The sequence below is a fragment of the Pelmatolapia mariae genome, linkage group LG1 (genome assembly GCF_036321145.2).
Source record: "Pelmatolapia mariae isolate MD_Pm_ZW linkage group LG1, Pm_UMD_F_2, whole genome shotgun sequence".
Lineage (NCBI taxonomy): Eukaryota > Metazoa > Chordata > Actinopteri > Cichliformes > Cichlidae > Pelmatolapia > Pelmatolapia mariae.
In genome coordinates this window covers 5,378,727-5,399,983 of record NC_086227.1, presented here as the reverse complement: position 1 = coordinate 5,399,983, position 21,257 = coordinate 5,378,727, and the positions used below count along the sequence as shown (strand labels likewise).

Genomic DNA, 21,257 nt, shown 5'->3' with positions numbered 1-21,257 from the left:
ATTCTGGCTCAAAACACAGGGTACTTGTATGTCATCTCATTTCAAAAATACTTTTTTGGCTTTGAATTTATAAGCTTTTGTTTTTTAGGTCCTAAATTGCTGATTAGTTTTTAAGAATGAAAAAGAAAGGAGTCGTGCTATGGTGCTTCTAATGCTAGTATTTATTCGCTGTTGGTTGCAGTACTGACCTCAATAACATGCACTGTCACGTTGTCAGGTGTGGTGAAAATACAGTCCATCTGAACACATGTTCCACAACACTTTCCTGGTTCAGTCTGATATTCATAACCCTGCGAAAGAGCGGGATATGAAGAGTAAGAGAGCTTTGTAAGGAAAGATGTATGTGTGTGTTTGTGTAGACCTGAGTATGCTGGAATATGCTTCACTGTGGCTGAATTAAAACATATCTGCATGTGAAGGACTCTACCACTTATCACAAATGCTTGAATACAGTTCTTGCTAAGGGGACACAGCCAGTTAGTAGGTTTAAGGGCCAATTACTTTTTAGCATAGGGTCAGGCATTCTTTTCTTTTCATTATTTAAAAACTGTATTTAATATTTACTTAAGTTATTTTTATCTAATTTAAAAAATTATTTGATTACCTTAAACATCTAAGTGTGGCAAATATGTAAAAATCTAAGAAATCAGTAAAGGGCTAAAAAGGTTTTATCATTACTATTTGCACAACAAAATTAAAGAAGAAAGCTAGTTTATAAAGGATAAGGTAAACACATATGTACTTAGAGGCTAACTTATTTGTTAATGATGCCTTCATAAAGTTCTTAAAGAGAACCTGTGCTCTTTTTCAGATCTATAGTCATGTTCTTGGACTCTACTAGAGTAGCATTTCAAAATTCACAGTGCTTAATAACATTTATCCTTAGTTCATTATCTGAAACATGTACTTTTAATTCTTCTCTCACCTTAAAGGTATAAAGGCCAACTTTCTATTGGATGGCTCCACCTCATTAAGAAAACATTTGAACAACAGACGGGTGGTGTTTCTATGTTCCCAGTAAAAGTTGTGCACCTGAGTGATATTAGTGATATCCAATCTCAGTGACAGCATAGTGAGTTACTACTAAAAAAAATAGCAGAAATTCTGTTTAGAGAAGTCTGAAGGATTGCGTGTACATACATATGTGGCCTCATTATTTGAAGCTACAGTTGTGTTTAATGTAACAAAGCAATACCATTTCAACAATGCACATTATTTTCTATTGCAGAAAATAAGAATAGCTCTGCTTCAGTGTTTTGTTTTGGAGTTTTTTTAACCAAGTTTCACAAAACTGTTCATTTCAATTCACATCTATGGTTCTAGTTTTTTTGGTGCTATTGTACTGGACCTTATACTGCGATTTGCTCAGGCTTGCTTGCTGGTGTGAAGTGTGGGGTGATGATTCCTCTTTATGATAGTAATGAATGTGTCATGTGAGTTGGCATGTGAATGAGCTTACAGCAGAACAGTTTTTGTTGCAGACGACAGGTTCGCAGGTAATGATGTTCAGCTTGGTGACAGGATCCATTTCAGGGCCACAGTAACATTCCTGGCAGGGCCCGGGCGTAAATGACTCTGACATTGGTGATGATTCTCCAGCTCCTGATTGTGTTGTTGTTGTTACTGATGCTTGTTCTGCCATTGATTGTGCTTCTGGTGCTTCCAGCGGGGGTTCTGATAGTGTGTCTGGCGTTGGGATCTTGGTACCAGGCTAGGGAATTGTATGTTATATATTATATTAATTGCTTCAAGGAATATTTCATACCTCTATATTTATTTTAAGCCTTATCGTAATGATGAGTATAAAACAAAGTTCAGCACAGAAAGAGTTAGCTGGCTTGACAAAATCTAAAACACCAGTCAAAGATAACATATATAAGGGGGTGTTTTACATGTCAACTGAGCACTCCCTAGTCCAATCAAAGATCGTATCAGTGAAGTGAGTAATAGAGATCTATAAAGAACATAAAAATTGACATTAAAATATACCACTTTTCCAACAAATAGGACAAGAGAGACTGGTGATTTCCACAGTGCAGTAAAATTAACTCAAGCTATAAGCACTTCATGCGGTCTCTGTGCTGCTATTTATTTCTACCTGTACATTAGAACCCTATTACTTTGAACTGCATGGGCTGAATAAACGTTAAAGCTACTTGGTGTGTTTAGCTGTGACACTCTTCCATAGCCTATGTGAAGTATTGCCTACAAATGTAACTGATTTACTTTTTGTTTTCCAATAGCTGCGATTGAAATTAAGACCTGATTGTATAGGAATTTCTTTTACTTATGTATTAATCACATTATTTTATTGTATAATGCCTTGGTGCCACTGGATTTTAACATGTCTCACACCAATACTGTAAGACAAATGGTGGGGGTCTAGTTAGGAAGTTGGGGGAAGCAGACAACTCCACAGGAAGGAGTCTTTTGTCTCTTCGAGGACTCTGGAGGTAGCAAGGGAGTGTGAATCTTAAGGTGTGAAACAGCTGTGTACTGCCTTTTGTTCCTGGAGAAGGTATTTAACTGAGAGCCATGTTAGGCTCAGTGTAGTGATGGTAAATTCGATTCTTTTTACTGAATCGAGTTTTAATGAGTCACTCACCAAAGTGAATCGGGTTTCTTGAGTCATTTGAGTCACTGAGTCAGTTGACCAGAGAGTGCAAAAATGTATATTTTCACTCAAACTTAATTTGTTTCTCTTTTAATGTAAATCCTACTGCTAAGATGAATGATTGTAAAAGAAAACAACTATTTTCTTTAGAGCAAAAAAGAGCAAAAAAATTCTAAAGGGAACATTTATTTATATTTATTTTATTTTATTGGTATTTTCCTTAAATCTGTCATATATATAATTTCTCATCTAAATGTCCACTGAGCTGTGAGCCAGGGGGCGGTAAAGTGCCTTAACATTGGTTGCCAACCAAGAAGAAGAAGCTGTGAGCCAGGAGGGAGGGGGTGAGTGAGTGAATGATTCGTAACAGGAAGGGAGGGGATGAGTCAGTGAGTCAGTGATTCGTTCAACCCGTTTGAGCTGTGAACCAGGAGGGAGGGGGTGAGTGAGTGAGTGATTCGCCTTACGCTATGATTCAGCACAGCAAGGGAGGGGGTGAGTGATTCAGTGATTCGTTCAACTCGTTTGAGCTGTGAGCCAGGAGGAAGGGGGTTAGTGAGTCCTGAGTGATTCGCTTATGCTATGATTCAGCACAGCAAGGGAGGGGGTGAGTACCTCAAATGTGCTGTTAGCATGCTAGCTGAGCGATGCTACTGTGAACCGAGGAGCTATTGTCTTGATGTGAGCTTCTACTCAGGGTTTTTTCTTCCAGTTCAGAGCAGGAATGTTTTTGTTGATAAACTGGCTGTTGTTTTTTTCCCCACAATTTTAATTATAAGCTAGATATATTTCTACTAATGGAATTAGTTTGCTAACAGCAACAGGGATGAGTCAGTGAGTCAGTTGCGCTTGTGAATCATGATTCACGAGTCAGTAAAGTGATTCTCGAGTATTGAACGATTCGTTCACGAATCGAACATCACTAGCTCAGTGAGAACTCTGCTGACCGTCTGTCCTGCGGTCATGTAGGCTCTCCATCAAGCTTAGTTGTCTGTTCTTTGTGTGCTTTGATTAAAGAATGTTAGCTACCGCTCACCGCTCATCTGCAGGCTTTATTTAATGGAAAACTTCCACAACATAACCATCCATCTGAATACATACATTCCAGCGAAAATGCCTCACACAATTTTCACTGTTGTAACTTTACAGCTGGGCTTCATTCAGTTTTCAGTCAGGCACAGTTTAAAAAGTTGAATATACTGATGTAAGTCATACATACATATCCATAATCAAGTGCAGCATACTGCACTTGATGTGTATAATTCAGGACAACAGATGGGCCTTGTTTGATGTATTAGGGAAAACCACTTATTGTTTCCAGAGTTTGAACTGTATGCTTACCTTGTATTCAGTCATGTTATAGACACATACACCTTTAGGAACTGCAGACACAAAGAGACATGGGTTTAGTTAACATTCACACATATGCATTGATGATCTGTTATAGTTAACATTGTACTAGACTCCATCCATTTATTCATTCACTTCCTTATCAGGGTCATTCTTGCTACTTATAACACACAACTAGGAAGAACATTCTTTAGTATCATAATTAGGTATGTTTCTTCAGATAATTATATAGTGTTCAACAGCAGATAGGACAGGCTGATTGATTAGAGTGACATACCACAGTTGTAGGATAGACAACAGTTGCCATTGGTAATGCTCAGTTGGAAGCCCGGCAAGCACGTGGGAGGAGGAGGACACAGGTTTACATTGCATTCTGTTGCAAAAGGAATGAGAACTTGTCAGAATGTGATGATGAAGATTTGCACAACTTTCCATTTGATAACAATAACTTGAAGAACCAGGAAAGCAATTATGTATGTTTACATGATTTAGTACAAGTTGGGAAGGGACTTTGCTGAGCCAAGCTCTCTTTTAATTTAATTCAATGAAATTAAATTACATTTTATTTATATAGCTCCAAAACACAAAAACAGTTGCCCCAGGGCACTTTATGTTGCAAGGTTAAGACTTTACAATATTGCAAGGTCTTACCCCAACAGTCAGATAACCCCTATGAGCACGCAATTTGCTGACAGTGGGGAGGAAAAACTTCCTTTTAACAGGAAGAAGAACCAGCCTCAGGGAAGGGCAGTTATCTGCTGTGACCAGTTGCGGGTGAGAGGAGAAAGACAGGACCAAACACAAGCTGTACAAGAGACCCAAAGATTAATAATAACTAATGATTAAATGTAAAGTGGTGTATGAAAGTGTATGCCTTCCATTTAACTTTTAAATATCTTACGAACAACAAGTAAGCCAGCAGTCTGAGAGTGAAGGACTGTATTGACCTTATATGGTACTGTGAGGTCCACACATACTCATATGTGCCATTGCCAGAAGGTTGGTTGTGTATTCCAGCACAGTGGAAGGGCTGGACAGGGCCATAGAAGGTCCTTAACCCATGAGTAGGACCGGTATCTTCTACTCAAGACTTATGGGGGTGATGACACCCAGACTGCCAATAGCATTGGGATGAAATCCTTGGATCTATTATCAGACCCTACGCTGGTGCACAACGATGAACAGGCTCATGTGGATGCAGATAGTTCCTCAAGGATAAAGGAATTAATATCATTGAATGGCTTCCAGGATTACCTGACTAAGTCCCATATAACACCTCTACAACATTACGCTTTGGTCCATCCAACACCACCAGGTTGCACTTCAGACTGTCCAGGAACTCAGTTATACCCTGATACAGACCTGGGAGGAGTCCCCCAGGACACAGTCGGTGATCCACTACCCTGCACCGTTAAGTGCTTGGCATTTCCCATCATGGTGTCCCCCAGGAGATCCCACAGGAGACCATCTATATATCTGACATTGCCAGATTTAAGCACATGGGCTCCATGCAAACAACTAAATACCATTTTGAGTTGCTGCTAAGAAATTTTACAAAATGGACTAGCCTGCCACATATTTTTTTCACTTTGATTTTTGGGGTGTCTTTGAATTAAGCCCTATGTAGGTTGATAATCTCCATGTTCATCAAATAATATGACACGCTTTTAGTCCTAGAACATTCATCTATATCAGTTGAGAAAACCAGCATGATCGTTGTCCCTGAGATCTGATGTTTGTTCCTTCAATTATTTTGAGCAGTGTTCCAAAACATTGTAATCAACAAATTAATGTGAATGTAGTCTTTTTTTTCTAAACAACCACGTGATGACTTCAAAGAATAGCAATAAGTACATTGGCACAAGCTGTACCAATCTTGATTTTTCTGTGATTTTGAGTTTTCGTTTTCATTATTATTCACTGACTGAGATGGAGATTTCAATCACACAGAACTAAGCTGTCTCTGAAAAGCAAACAGAAATGCAAATCTGCATATTTTCCATTAAGCTAAATAACTACGTTATGAATGTGCCAGGCATGAGACTACCTCCAGGTGTTATCTGGCATATTAGGCTCAGAAGGTAGAGTGGGCTGTCCACGAACCGGAAGGTTGTTGGATTGATACCTTATTCTTCTAGTTTGAGTATTAAAGTATCCTAAGTTGCCGCTGATGCATCCAATGGAGTGTGAGTGTGTGTGTAAATGTCAGAAAGCACAGAGGGATGGATGAAAGTGCTGTGTGAATAATGTGTGTGATTGACTGAACGAGTCTTGTAATAAAAACGCACTTCGAGATGAAAATTGAGCATAAAGACAGTACTAGTCCCAAGAAAGGCAATTTTCATCAGTGTCAGTCATCCATTTGTGTGATATCAACTGCAAGACAGTATTTAAAGCTAGTTCAAAGACACTAAAACTGACCACATGACTGTGTTGTGCAGCAGTTCACTGTATTGTTGACCAGTTGTTGGCCAGGCTCACTGCAATTAGGACTTTTTTCAGACTGGCACTGAACAGGCTCACACTGGACGCTCATGGAATCCTTGTCACAAGCACAGGTTTGACAGTCACTTGTCCAAGTCTCGTTCAGCTGTTTAAAAGAAACACACCAATTCAGATTCACACATCTTATTCATTGTTAAGAATGCATGAACATAAGAGCAGAGTTCTCACCTGTTTGGGTTTTCCATCAGGTCCAACACAGGCTGAAAGGCAATCACAGACAGTAGCAGATGATGTTTTGGAGAAAAATATTTCAAAACCCAGCAAAATAGTGTTCTATAGAATCTCGTCTTACCACAGGTGTCAACACATATGTCATGTACTGTGTTGAATAATGTGGTACCATGAGAACAGAAACAACCTTCCTTAGTGTTGTTACTGGATGCCACTGTTTGGTATGCCATGTTGTATCTGATGAGAGAAAATGAATTAGCCCAACATAGTAAAGACCCTACAAAAATAGAGATTGGGCTAATCTTGATTAAAAATAATTAAATATTTAATTAATCCTACTATCAAAATATTCCATATTCCAAAAAAACAAAAACAAAAAAAAAAAACAAAACAAAAAAAACCACACATCACTAAATTCATCAGGATCATTAAACAAACAAAAGTCCTTCACACTGATATGGTTTACGCTACCCGTTATTGCATGTAGGTTCTACAGATGGACCACAGGGCATGTACACTTTGTTGCTTGGACACTTGTGCTCTGAAAGATGGAAGTATGTTAAGAGCACATTGTTCAGAACTGCAAAAACCGTTGTGTTATACACTATCAACTGTATGGATATAATATTTATATCTCACCACAGAGCCCATTGGTAGCATTTCTCCAATCAATACAGATTCCTTCATTAGAACATTCAGTGGCATAAGCCTCCAGACTGCAGCAGCTGTTTTTGCCAAGATTGCAAGTGTCAAAGACACATGATGTCACAAATGGTCCTGGAGGTACAACTTTGTGGCATGGTGCAAATAAACTAGAAGGGACATACAAGCCAGAGTATATCAGGAAAATGATTATTCACAAAATGTGTACAAACATTCATACATCATATAATGACTAAAAACATCCATATATGTAATGGGCCAGTTACTTGTCTCAGTGCTATCGCTTAGCTTATAAACTTAGTACAAAAAGTGAAGAAACTAGTGTTTGGTCAATTATTTCTTTGTTTTTGTTTTTGGTAAAAGGACTGGATAGTGCTTTTACAAAAAACAAAATTGGTGAGTGGAATGGACAGTACTTGTCTACTCTACCTAAGCACTCATGCCTCATAATGTACAACATCCCTCATCCAGACAAGCACTTTTTTTCCTATGTGTGTTAAGTGTTTTCAATCTAACATTCACATGCACTGCATCTGATGGATGCATCAGAGAGCAACTTGAGGTCAATATGTTACCCAAGGATATTTGGCATAGAGACTGGAGGAGCCAGGGATCAAACCACCTAACTTTCAATTAGGAGTTGACCTGCTCTACCTCCTGAGCTACAACCACCCAGACTGCTGCTCTGCCCACAAATGTGGGCTCTTTACAAATGTGGTACCATTTTATAAAGCTTGGCCTTCAATTTGGAGACGGTACTAAACCTCAACAAACCACTGTAGCAGGGTCCATGCTCACAGTTGTTTTTGATCAAGCACCAATAAGGTAACCAGAAGCTCAAAACCAGTCAATAGAGTATGCTGTAAGGCATTTGCAGAGAAGATTTGGCAAGTTTTTCATGGGCGCATACACTAAACTCAGTGGCTCCATTTAAGGGGAAATAAACAGGCTCTAAAACATTATGATTTATACCATACCATACCATTTTTATTTATAAAGCACTTTAACATAAAACCAGAGTTCACAAAGTGCTGTACATATGCAAATAGCATAAGCAAAGTAAAAATAAAATTAAAATAAGATAAAATAAAATAAATAACTAAAATAAAATAAAACATGTTCAAACAAATTGAGTCAATCCCCTTAAACAAAGGCTTCAGCGAATAAATATGTTTTGAGAAAAGTCTTAAACTTTATTTATTGGCAAGAAGCACTGTTACGACAAAGAAATACCAGGCCAAAGGAAAATGTCCTTACTTTTTGTGTTAATTTCAGTTATATCAATAACCAGTTATAGATTATAAAAGCTCCTCCCATTAAATTTTCTTCTTTTTATTTTTTATAAGGATTTCCCTAATGCTGTTAAACAGAGTAAGGCAGCTTTTCCAAATATCCTGGTTTAATTTTTGATGCTGACATTATTTTATGTGCACACAGAAACAAAATATGGTAAGAGTTATTTCATCTAGAATTAATGAACTTGTGGAACTTTTTTAGTGAGTGAGAAAGGTAACTGAAGAAGAAATACACAGTGCATCATGGGAATCCCCCAGCAGCCTACACCTATTGCAGCATAACTAACGGAGGATTCAGGGTCACCTGATCCAGCCATAACTATATGCTTTAGCAAAAAGGAAAGTTTGAAGCCTAATCTTAAAAGTAGAGATAATGTCTGTCTCCCTAATCCAAACTGGAAACTGGTTCCACAGAAGAGGGGCCTGAAAACTGAAGGTTTTCAGTGTCTCTGCATCCCATTCTACTTTTAAATACTCTAGAACAACAAGTAAGCCTTCAGTGTGAGAGTGAAGTGCTATAATGCTGTGATATGGTACTATAGGGTCATTAAGATGAGATGGGGCCTGATTATTTAAGACCTTGTATGTGAGGAGCAGGATTTTGAATTCTGGATTTAACAGGGAGACAATGAAGGGAAGCCAATACAGGAGAAATCTGCTCTCTCTTTCTAGTCCCTGTCCGTACCCTTGCTGCAGCATTTTGGATTAACTGAAGGCTTTTGAGGGAGTTTTTAGGACATCCTGATAATAATGAATTACAGTAGTTCAGCCTAGAAGTAATAAATGCATGAACTAGTTTTTCAGCATCACTCCAAGACAAATTGTATCTATTTAATAGATCAGATTGGAATGGATGACTGGAGAACTGTTTACTAGGAATAGAACTTGGCTAAGTCATTCAGTACTGTCTCAGTTTTGTCTTCATCTGTATGCTCTGCCACTTTATGATACATACTATTGATTTAGGATATTTGTAGCGCTCCTTTACAGGCTGTCAAATTGGCAATCAAACTGGAAAGAAAATACCATTACACCACATACCCCAAATCATTCTGTTCTACATGTGCAGAATAAGTACATTTTTCTCTCTACCAAAATGAAAAGTATAATGAGTTTGCTGAACAGTTTGTGGTTCTCTTTACCTGGTAGTTAGTAGATCACAGATAGCAGGTTCACAAACAGGTGGTGTTGAGTGTGGGGGGTTTGATGTGGTTCTGGGTGTTGGTGGGGTTGTGGGGATAACACAGGGTGCATCTGGGACCTGCCACTCGCCTGCAGTGTCTGAGCAACTTCCCACCTGGCCATTTGGAGAACGGCATTCATTGCTCTGGGAGTTGTCACAGGTACCTAGTAAAGGAAAAGCAGCAGAATGAAGCCTGAAAAATAGCCTCAGAAAGAAACTTATTATATGATCAATATCAAAGGTATGTAGGCATACCTACATACTTACATACTTTTTTTTCTTATCTAAGCTTCACTCTAATTAAATTTACAGTTTGTTCAAGACATGTACAGATATTTCTTTAAATGGGAAATTAGTTAAAATTTCAGAACAAACATAATTTTTAGCAGCAATCAAAATGTTTTACACCCACTACAGATCAAAAGTTTTAGAACACCCTAATTTTTTCCAGTTTTTTTATTGAAAATTATGCAGTTTAATGTCTCACTGCACTCTGAAATGAAAGCATAGTACAAAATGACCAAAATGTACTCTAAACTTTTGACTCATCAAAGTAGCCACCTTTGGCAGATATAACAGCTGAACACCCCTGTGGCATTCTTTTTACAATAGAAATCAAATATTGTTCAGAAAGTTCTTCCCATATCTGTTGCAGAAGTTCCCATAAATGAGGCACTGGTAGGTTGCTTTGCTTTCTCTCTTCGGTCCAGTTCATCCCAAACCAGCTCGATGGGGTTTAAGTCTGGAGACTGTGGTGTATGCTCAGCAGCATACAAAGATCCTGCATGATGAACCAAAGATTTCAAATTTTGATTCATCAGTCCAAAATACCTTCTTCCAGTCTTCAGTAGTCCAACAGCAGTTTTTAATGGCCCAGGCAAGCCTCTTTGTCTTATTCTGGCATCTTAGCAATGGCTTTCTTGCTGCAAGCTCAAAGTCTTCTCTTCACAGTTGAAACTGGGACTTCCTTACCACGACCACTATTAGGCTGTGCTTGAAGCTGTTGTCCTGTGAGCCGCCGATCACACAAGCTGTTAACTCTCCGAAACTCTGATTCATTTGTGGCTTTGGGTCTGCCAGACCTCTTCCTGCCAGAGTTTGTTTCTGAGTGCCTTTTGATGGTGAAGGAAACTTACTCACTGACACCTTGACATTCTTCCTAATTTCTCTGTAGATAAAAGACCTACACTTTTTAGTGTTAAGATGGTCTGTCTCTTCCATTGTTAATTGCATTTTTTGTAGCAACACACTACTTTCTGCAGTACAATATTGTTCAACTGATGCTCACGAGGGTATCGTACCACAGTGTGTTCCAACACTGCTTTTATGCAGACAGAGGGGGTTGTAAGTATTCCAGAAAAGCTGGAACACCTGTAGGAATTAGTAGCACCAGTTTTGCAGAACAGCTTTAAATTGTTAACTCATTTTGTGTTCCCTTTTTGGATAATTCTGAAATGTACGTCATTTTTCAGTTTTGAGTAACCTTATGTTTTTTTAACCTCTGGCAGTTCACCACTTACCTTTGTACCATTTCAAGCAATTCATTGGACCCGAACGACTTGAATTACAATAAAAAACTGGAAAAATTGGGGTTTTCTAAAACTTTTTTTTAAAAGTATATAACTTTGTGTTGCATTTTTAATTTCTCCTAGTTATTTAGGATTAGTTAGATGTGAGAAGTTAAAAAAAAAATCATGACTCTCAGCTGGAACTGCAGTAAAACAAGGTGAGGAGTTTAATGATATGGAGCAGGAATTACAAAACTATAGCTATAACGGGCTTCAGTATACCAGAGAATTGGTATTGGTCTGGAACTGAAACTTAGTTCCAGACTTAGTTCAACTAAGGCCAGAGGGCGCTATATGGCAGCCTCGCTTCTGTCAGTCTGCTCCAGGGCAGCTGTGGATACAACTGTAGCTTGCCTCCACCAGTGTGTGAATGTGAGAGTGAATAAATAGTGGAATTGTAAAGTGCTTTGAGGGTCTTGAAAAGCGCTATATAAATGCAGTCCATTATTATTATTATTAACCAAAGTGTGCTGAGGCTGTCTCACCTTCTAGATTGGATATGGATTAGAGTTAAATTTGATTGCAAGTGGCCGAGGAATCTTTTCTATTATTATTATTTGGCTTATTAATGGTCATTGTTTAGGCCTGGGTTAAAGATTGGGAGAAGTATTCTCTAACTCACCACATTGTCCCTCTGTGTTTCCTTCAAAGAGGGAGTAGGGAAGGTCAATGCTGAATGAAGAGCCTGAATAGACTATTTTTGCACTGATGTCTTGTAACTCCAATGTGGTGATTATATCTGTGCTAGTAATGCGCAGGACAGAATTGCTATAGGCAGGATAGATCTTTTGCTGATTGACAAACACCTGTAGGTAACAACACAATTTACATTAAAAAATAGTGTGAAACAAGCATCATACTCATTTGAAAGATTAACCATTAGATCAGCTTTCGCTTTGTCAAATTGAATTATTGCTTACCACATTAGTTGATATTCCTGAAGACATCAGCTGAGTCAAAACCACTTTGAAAGATTTATATGTAACAGTAAGAACCTTGGGACAGAATGTACTGCTTGATGGATCACAATCACGGTTAACTACAGCAGTCAGGTTATATTTAGCAATAATCTCTTTGACCAGGTAGTAAGAGCAATTCTCATTGAAATTGTAGGATTCTCCATCAAATGTTAAGTAGTGGGATCCACACCAGACACTGCACACACCTGCAGGGTGAAAAGAATCATGTATAGAAATGTTAAGTAATAACTGGAACAGGAAAAATAGACAAGTGTCATAAGTTAACAAAAGACCATACTAGATCTGCCTAAACAGTCAGAATGCAGGCTGATCTAATTTTATTTATAAAGAACATTTAATACAAGGTTGGCCAAAGTGCTGTAAATAAAACAAAGTATTGCACAGTATTGTAAAAACTTCACTATACCTATATGGACACATGCCCACTCACAACAATAAATATGCCACAAAAAGACGATAGACAATAACAGCCTAAATAACTAACAACAACATGAATGGTACTCATGGCCATTGATCAGTGGTGGCTTTTCATGCATTTACAAGCCTCAAGGCTCTGACACAAGATTATCTGCAGTATATCAAAGAGACAGATTTCATAGTGTGTATTTATATACACTATAAGTACAGTGTATATTTATATTTTGATGTGTATTTATATTATACATTATTCAGCTTACATCGACATTCATAGTGAGGGCAGCATCCGCCATCATCAGAGATCTTAACAGCACTGCGTCCATTGGTACAGATGGGCTGCTGCATAGTAGGACAGACTGTTGGCATCGTTATAATCTTCCCATTAATGCACGTAGCTGTGGTGCAGTTGCCGGCATCCCAGGACTCTCCATTCTGAACAAGTATTGACAAACAAAAAATGATTTAGGAGATCATGGGTTTGTTTAAAAATACACTGTCTTTCAAGTAAATTTTCATAATCTCATTTAGGTTTATAATTATTCGTATCCCAGACATATGCTCTTTTATTTATTTATTTTTTGCATTTTGCACATATCTAAAATATATGTTTATTTATTTTTGAAAGTTTTTGACCCACTTTTTACATTTGTAAATCTGTGAAGTAACAGTAAAGCTGAATCTGAATCTAAGTCACCAGATTATTATTAATATGTGAAAGAGCCCCCACAGGTACAGAACATGCTAACAAAGAGCCCCAAGTTGTTTTCAAACCAGAAACATTCATCCTGTGAAGCAGCTGTGCTAACCGCTGCTCCATTCGGCCACTGTGTTTCTTTTCTGCATTATATGTTTTTTTCAGCTTAGAGCAGTGGTTCCCAAACTTTTTTTGCTAGGCCCCCCTTTGTTTTAGAAGAAAAATGTTCACGCCCCCCCCCCCCAACACGCAAACACATCCTCCCACCACACAGACTCATATTTCACATCTCGAACATTTAGTAAACAATTAAGCGAATAAAAGTAAACTGCAATAAAATCAGGTAGTAATAAAATACACTACTAACGCTTTTACGCTACGTCCGCACCTACACGGTCATTTTTGAAAACGCAGCTGTTTCTATGCGTTTGGGCCTTTCGTCAACACGTAAACGGCGTTTCGAATGAGATTTTTTAAAACTCCATTTTTGCGTTTACGTGTGGACAAGGAATACAGAGTTCATCACGCAATGTCAAAGGTATGTGCCTTTTTTCACATCACGCTGTGCGCAACGTTATTGTTTACATGAGATGAATTGCAGAATGGCAGATAGAGTCAAAATACTGTTACTGTTAATCTTACTATCTGCAGTTTTTACACGCTTACATATACACACACAGTTACTGTTCCTCCATTTAGAAAGGCAGAGGCATCACGGTGTAATTATTTTACGTGTAGTTGTTTTTTTCCTGTGTAATAATATTCAACATTGCTGTCAATACATTTCTCAAAAAATGACTCTGTGCAAAATGGGTTCAAAAACATAAACAACAGTGGGATACTGTTTGTCCCTGATTTGGACAGGGGGAATAAATCGTGGCAGGATCAGCCTGATATTATTTGTATCCCACTGTAACTTTACTTTATAAAGAGCAAAATGTCAGGAGTAGTTAGTCATTATAAGAAGTGTTTGTGAACTAAAAATCAAGAATGTAGGATACTGTTTGTCCGTGATTTGGAGAGCCCAACGCGTGCTCCCGACGCAAGGGAAACTAATTCTGCAGGGGAGACCTACCTTGGCACTTGTGCAGGTGAAGCCAAGGAGAAGATATGCTTCACCATATTTTCTAGTTTTTGGCTTGGAAGGGAGTTGGTTTGGAAACATATTTGGCGATGCTTCATCTCGCAGTGTCCAGCAGTGTCCAAACGTTCTTTTTTTTTTTCTCTCTCTCTCTTTTCATACCGCGCCCCCCCTGCAATGGCTCTGTGCCCCCCCTAGGGGGTGGGCCCCACACGTTGGGAACCTCTGGCTTAGAGCATGGCTGTACACAGTGGTGCACTAAGGTAGGCCTATTATCAGCAAATCAACACCATGGACTTGGAATTACCAAATGCTCTACTGTGGATCTACACTCTCTGCCTTACAGCCTCTCAACTGGTATTCACCAAGGCATCACAGTGGTAAATGAAAAAAATTGACATAGCTATTATTGCAGTCAGGTTCAGGGTGTCACACCAGCACCAAAGTGGTATTTAACAAAAAGCCCATACATTGCCCTCACTCAATAAATAATAAAAACATATGTAATCATGTCACACCTGTCTCGGTGGATACACATCATTGCAGACATTTTGAGTAGATGAAGTTATCGATGTACTTGAAGTAAAGGAGGCAGGACTAGTTGTTGTCAGAGGTACTGAGCTGGAAATTGTGGCCTTTGTAGTAGTGCTGAATACTGTAGTTGTAGAGTGTGCAGTAGTGGGCACACTTGGTGTCACAGGACATGGACTGGACTGTGTCTCAATTTCACAAGATGCATTGCAAAATGCAGCATAACACCACCCTAACCCATCAGTGACGTTGTACACCAAGTCCCCTGTGAAAAAACAAACAAAAACAAAACACAGATAATTAAACAAGCGCTGTACTGGTATCCAACTGGACAGGCTGGATGCGTATGTGTGTGTCAAATTTACAGTTTTTGTTATGTCCATTTCTAACTAAAGACTGATATGCTTTTTCTTCATGAAAAGCTCTGGGATTTAGAACAATATGCATTCAAATAAGAAATTCAGATGAGAATATAAAACTCTAAATTTGAGGTAAGATAATGAATGAAAACAACATTGAGGGACTTAATGACCTATATACAGTGACATACTGTACAGAAAGTTCCCCAATTACCTATGAAACCCATGTTGGTTTTTGTGGAGACCATTCAGACAGCCAGACAGTAGTAGCATGCAGCTGAAGTTACAATGTCACCTGCTCTGGCCCCAGAAATAGAATTATCTATAGTAGTTGGGGTTTACCATCACAACTCTAAAAATAATTAGAAATAACCTATTTTTTCCTTGAAAAGACTGTTGCCAAGTGGGTAAGGTAAAGGTGTACCAAGGCCTATGTTTTGGAATACACATCTTCCTCACAATCACCAGTTTTCCTGTATGCTTTGGGAGAACCTGCTATAGGACAGCTAACTGGGTCTAAACTTGAAATTTAAAACAAAAACAGAGGTGTCCTAACAACATGTGTTCAGAATTAAAGAAAAATAAAATGATAACAAAAATGAAAAAGAAACCTACCAGCATGATGCGAAGCTCCATTGACAGTGCATACACATCGTGTCGAGGCTGTAATAAGGGGTGATGGTGAAGCAGCTGTGGTTTTGGTTACACTGGGGCTTACACTAGTTGCGTAAACAGTCGTGCTGCCTGGAAGAGTCTCTGTTATAGGAGCAATAGAAGTTGTACCTCTAGATGTTGAGGGTAAAATAGTTGTGTTTAAAACAGAAGGATTTGAAATTGCAGTTGAGGAAAACGATGATCCTGTTATGACAACTAAGGTTGATGCAGCTGTGGCAGAGGATGTTGTTGGTCCCGATGTAACTATTTTTGGTGTTTTTGTTGTCATAATTGTGGCTGTTGTGGATTCAAATGCTGTTGTCTCTGTAGGTGTTGCAGCTGTTCCTTTAGTGGTAGTGAAAGGCCCAGATGTAATTTCAGTACTCACAGATGGTTTTGATGTAACCGTGGTGGATCCTTGACCTGTTGTTTCAACATGTGCAACTGTGGTCGTGGTTTCAACAACAGCTGTGGTAGAGGATGTTGTTGGTCCCGATGTAACTATTTTTGGTGTTTTTGTTGTCATAACTGTGGCTGTTGTGGATTCAAATGCTGTTGTCTCTGTAGGTGTTGCAGCTGTTCCTTTAGTGGTAGTGAAAGGCCCAGATGTAATTTCAGTACTCGCAGATGGTTTTGATGTAACCGTGGTGGATCCTTGACCTGTTGTTTCAACATGTGCAACTGTGGTCGTGGTTTCAAGAACAGCTGTGGTAGAGGATGTTGTTGGTCCCGATGTAACTATTTTTGGTGTTTTTGTTGTCATAATTGTGGCTGTTGTGGATTCAAATGCTGTTGTCTCTGTAGGTGTTGCAGCTGTTCCTTTAGTGGTAGTGAAAGGCCCAGATGTAATTTCAGTACTCACAGATGGTTTTGATGTAACCGTGGTGGATCCTTGACCTGTTGTTTCAACATGTGCAACTGTGGTCGTGGTTTCAACAACAGCTGTGGTAGAGGATGTTGTTGGTCCCGATGTAACTATTTTTGGTGTTTTTGTTGTCATAATTGTGGCTGTTGTGGATTCAAATGCTGTTGTCTCTTTAGGTGTTGCAGCTGTTCCTTTAGAGGTAGTGAAAGACCCAGATGTAATTTCAGTACTCACAGATGGTTTTGATGTAACCGTGGTGGATCCTTGAGCTGTTGTTTCAACATGTGCAACTGTGGTCGTGGTTTCAACAACAGCTGTGGTAGAGGATGTTGTTGGTCCCGATGTAACGATTTTGGGTGTTTTTGTTGTCATAATTGTGGCTGTTGTGGATTCAAATGCTGTTGTCTCTGTAGGTGTTGCAGCTGTTCCTTTAGTGGTAGTGAAAGGCCCAGATGTAATTTCAGTACTCGCAGATGGTTTTGATGTAACCGTGGTGGATCCTTGACCTGTTGTTTCAACATGTGCAACTGTGGTCGTGGTTTCAACAACAGCTGTGGTAGAGGATGTTGTTGGTCCCGATGTAACTATTTTTGGTGTTTTTGTTGTCATAATTGTGGCTGTTGTGGATTCAAATGCTGTTGTCTCTGTAGGTGTTGCAGCTGTTCCTTTAGTGGTAGTGAAAGGCCCAGATGTAATTTCAGTACTCACAGATGGTTTTGATGTAACCGTGGTGGATCCTTGACCTGTTGTTTCAACATGTGCAACTGTGGTCGTGGTTTCAACAACAGCTGTGGTAGAGGATGTTGTTGGTCCCGATGTAACTATTTTTGGTGTTTTTGTTGTCATAATTGTGGCTGTTGTGGATTCAAATGCTGTTGTTTCTGATGGTGTTGCAGCTGTTCCTTTAGTGGTAGTGAAAGGCCCAGATGTAATTTCAGTACTCACAGATGGTTTTGATGTAACCGTGGTGGATCCTTGACCTGTTGTTTCAACATGTGCAACTGTGGTCGTGGTTTCAACAACAGCTGTGGTAGAGGATGTTGTTGGTCCCGATGTAACGATTTTGGGTGTTTTTGTTGTCATAATTGTGGCTGTTGTGGATTCAAATGCTGTTGTCTCTGTAGGTGTTGCAGCTGTTCCTTTAGTGGTAGTGAAAGGCCCAGATGTAATTTCAGTACTCACAGATGGTTTTGATGTAACCGTGGTGGATCCTTGACCTGTTGTTTCAACATGTGCAACTGTGGTCGTGGTTTCAACAACAGCTGTGGTAGAGGATGTTGTTGGTCCCGATGTAACTATTTTTGGTGTTTTTGTTGTCATAATTGTGGCTGTTGTGGATTCAAATGCTGTTGTCTCTTTAGGTGTTGCAGCTGTTCCTTTAGTGGTAGTGAAAGGCCCAGATGTAATTTCAGTACTCACAGATGGTTTTGATGTAACCGTGGTGGATCCTTGAGCTGTTGTTTCAACATGTGCAACTGTGGTCGTGGTTTCAACAACAGCTGTGGTAGAGGATGTTGTTGGTCCCGATGTAACGATTTTGGGTGTTTTTGTTGTCATAATTGTGGCTGTTGTGGATTCAAATGCTGTTGTCTCTGTAGGTGTTGCAGCTGTTCCTTTAGTGGTAGTGAAAGGCCCAGATGTAATTTCAGTACTCACAGATGGTTTTGATGTAACCGTGGTGGATCCTTGACCTGTTGTTTCAACATGTGCAACTGTGGTCGTGGTTTCAACAACAGCTGTGGTAGAGGATGTTGTTGGTCCCGATGTAACTATTTTTGGTGTTTTTGTTGTCATAATTGTGGCTGTTGTGGATTCAAATGCTGTTGTCTCTGTAGGTGTTGCAGCTGTTCCTTTAGTGGTAGTGAAAGGCCCAGATGTAATTTCAGTACTCACAGATGGTTTTGATGTAACCGTGGTGGATCCTTGACCTGTTGTTTCAACATGTGCAACTGTGGTCGTGGTTTCAACAACAGCTGTGGTAGAGGATGTTGTTGGTCCCGATGTAACGATTTTGGGTGTTTTTGTTGTCATAATTGTGGCTGTTGTGGATTCAAATGCTGTTGTCTCTGTAGGTGTTGCAGCTGTTCCTTTAGTGGTAGTGAAAGGCCCAGATGTAATTTCAGTACTCACAGATGGTTTTGATGTAACCGTGGTGGATCCTTGACCTGTTGTTTCAACATGTGCAACTGTGGTCGTGGTTTCAACAACAGCTGTGGTAGAGGATGTTGTTGGTCCCGATGTAACTATTTTTGGTGTTTTTGTTGTCATAATTGTGGCTGTTGTGGATTCAAATGCTGTTGTCTCTTTAGGTGTTGCAGCTGTTCCTTTAGTGGTAGTGAAAGGCCCAGATGTAATTTCAGTACTCACAGATGGTTTTGATGTAACCGTGGTGGATCCTTGAGCTGTTGTTTCAACATGTGCAACTGTGGTCGTGGTTTCAACAACAGCTGTGGTAGAGGATGTTGTTGGTCCCGATGTAACTATTTTTGGTGTTTTTGTTGTCATAATTGTGGCTGTTGTGGATTCAAATGCTGTTGTCTCTGTAGGTGTTGCAGCTGTTCTTTTAGTGGTAGTGAATGGCCCAGATGTAATTTCAGTACTCACAGATGGTTTTGATGTAACCGTGGTGGATCCTTGACCTGTTGTTTCAACATGTGCAACTGTGGTCGTGGTTTCAACAACAGCTGTGGTAGAGGATGTTGTTGGTCCCGATGTAACTATTTTGGGTGTTTTTGTTGTCATAATTGTGGCTGTTGTGGATTCAAATGCTGTTGTCTCTGTAGGTGTTGCAGCTGTTCCTTTAGTGGTAGTGAAAGGCCCAGATGTAATTTCAGTACTCACAGATGGTTTTGATGTAACCGTAGTGGATCCTTGACCTGTTGTTTCAACATGTAGAACTGTGGTCGTGCTTTCAACAACAGCTGTGGTAGAGGATGTTGTTGGTCCCGATGTAACTATTTTTGGTGTTTTTGTTGTCATAACTGTGGCTGTTGTGTATTCAAATGCTGTTGTTTCTGATGGTGTAGCAGCTGTTCCTTTAGTGGTAGTGAAAGGCCCAGATGTAATTTCAGTACTCACAGATGGTTTTGATGTAACCGTGGTGGATCCTTGACCTGTTGTTTCAACATGTGGAACTGTGGTCGTGGTTTCAACAACAGCTGTGGTAGAGGATGTTGTTGGTCCCGATGTAACTATTTTTGGTGTTTTTGTTGTCATAATTGTGGCTGTTGTGGATTCAAATGCTGTTGTCTCTGTAGGTGTTGCAGCTGTTCCTTTAGTGGTAGTGAAAGGCCCAGATGTAATTTCAGTACTCACAGATGGTTTTGATGTAACCGTGGTGGATCCTTGACCTGTTGTTTCAACATGTGCAACTGTGGTCGTGGTTTCAACAACAGCTGTGGTAGAGGATGTTGTTGGTCCCGATGTAACTATTTTTGGTGTTTTTGTTGTCATAATTGTGGCTGTTGTGGATTCAAATGCTGTTGTCTCTGTAGGTGTTGCAGCTGTTCCTTTAGTGGTAGTGAAAGGCCCAGATGTAATTTCAGTACTCACAGATGATGTTGATGTAACCGTGGTGGATCCTTGACCTGTTGTTTCAACATGTGGAACTGTGGTCGTGCTTTCAACAACAGCTGTGGTAGAGGATGTTGTTGGTCCCGATGTAACTATTTTGGGTGTTTTTGTTGTCATAATTGTGGCTGTTGTGGATTCAAATGCTGTTGTCTCTGTAGGTGTTGCAGCTGTTCCTTTAGTGGTAGTGAAAGGCCCAGATGTAATTTCAGTACTCACAGATGGTTTTGATGTAACCGTAGTGGATCCTTGACCTGTTGTTTCAACATGTAGAACTGTGGTCGTGCTTTCAACAACAGCTGTGGTAGAGGATGTTGTTGGTCCCGATGTAACTATTTTTGGTGTTTTTGTTGTCATAACTGTGGCTGTTGTGTATTCAAATGCAGTTGTTTCTGATGGTGTAGCAGCTGTTCCTTTAGTGGTAGTGAAAGGCCCAGATGTAATTTCAGTACTCACAGATGGTTTTGATGTAACCGTGGTGGATCCTTGACCTGTTGTTTCAACATGTGGAACTGTGGTCGTGGTTTCAACAACAGCTGTGGTAGAGGATGTTGTTGGTCCCGATGTAACTATTTTTGGTGTTTTTGTTGTCATAATTGTGGCTGTTGTGGATTCAAATGCTGTTGTCTCTGTAGGTGTTGCAGCTGTTCCTTTAGTGGTAGTGAAAGGCCCAGATGTAATTTCAGTACTCACAGATGGTTTTGATGTAACCGTGGTGGATCCTTGACCTGTTGTTTCAACATGTGCAACTGTGGTC

The 21,257-nt window shown here is 39.6% G+C and overlaps 1 protein-coding gene across 1 annotated transcript in view; it reads right to left on the bottom strand.

Annotated features, from left to right (window-relative positions):
* Positions 1-21,257, bottom strand: part of LOC134624405 (mucin-5B-like) — a 77,737-nt gene that overhangs the window by 1,348 nt on the left and 55,132 nt on the right. Inside the window, 14 exon segments of the mRNA XM_065471540.1 lie at positions 189-290; positions 1,460-1,711; positions 3,956-3,996; positions 6,386-6,554; positions 6,638-6,669; positions 6,762-6,877; positions 7,112-7,181; positions 7,280-7,452; positions 9,741-9,945; positions 11,972-12,155; positions 12,270-12,514; positions 13,007-13,178; positions 15,040-15,317; positions 16,027-16,600. Coding sequence (XP_065327612.1) covers positions 189-290; positions 1,460-1,711; positions 3,956-3,996; positions 6,386-6,554; positions 6,638-6,669; positions 6,762-6,877; positions 7,112-7,181; positions 7,280-7,452; positions 9,741-9,945; positions 11,972-12,155; positions 12,270-12,514; positions 13,007-13,178; positions 15,040-15,317; positions 16,027-16,600 — 2,613 coding nt within the window.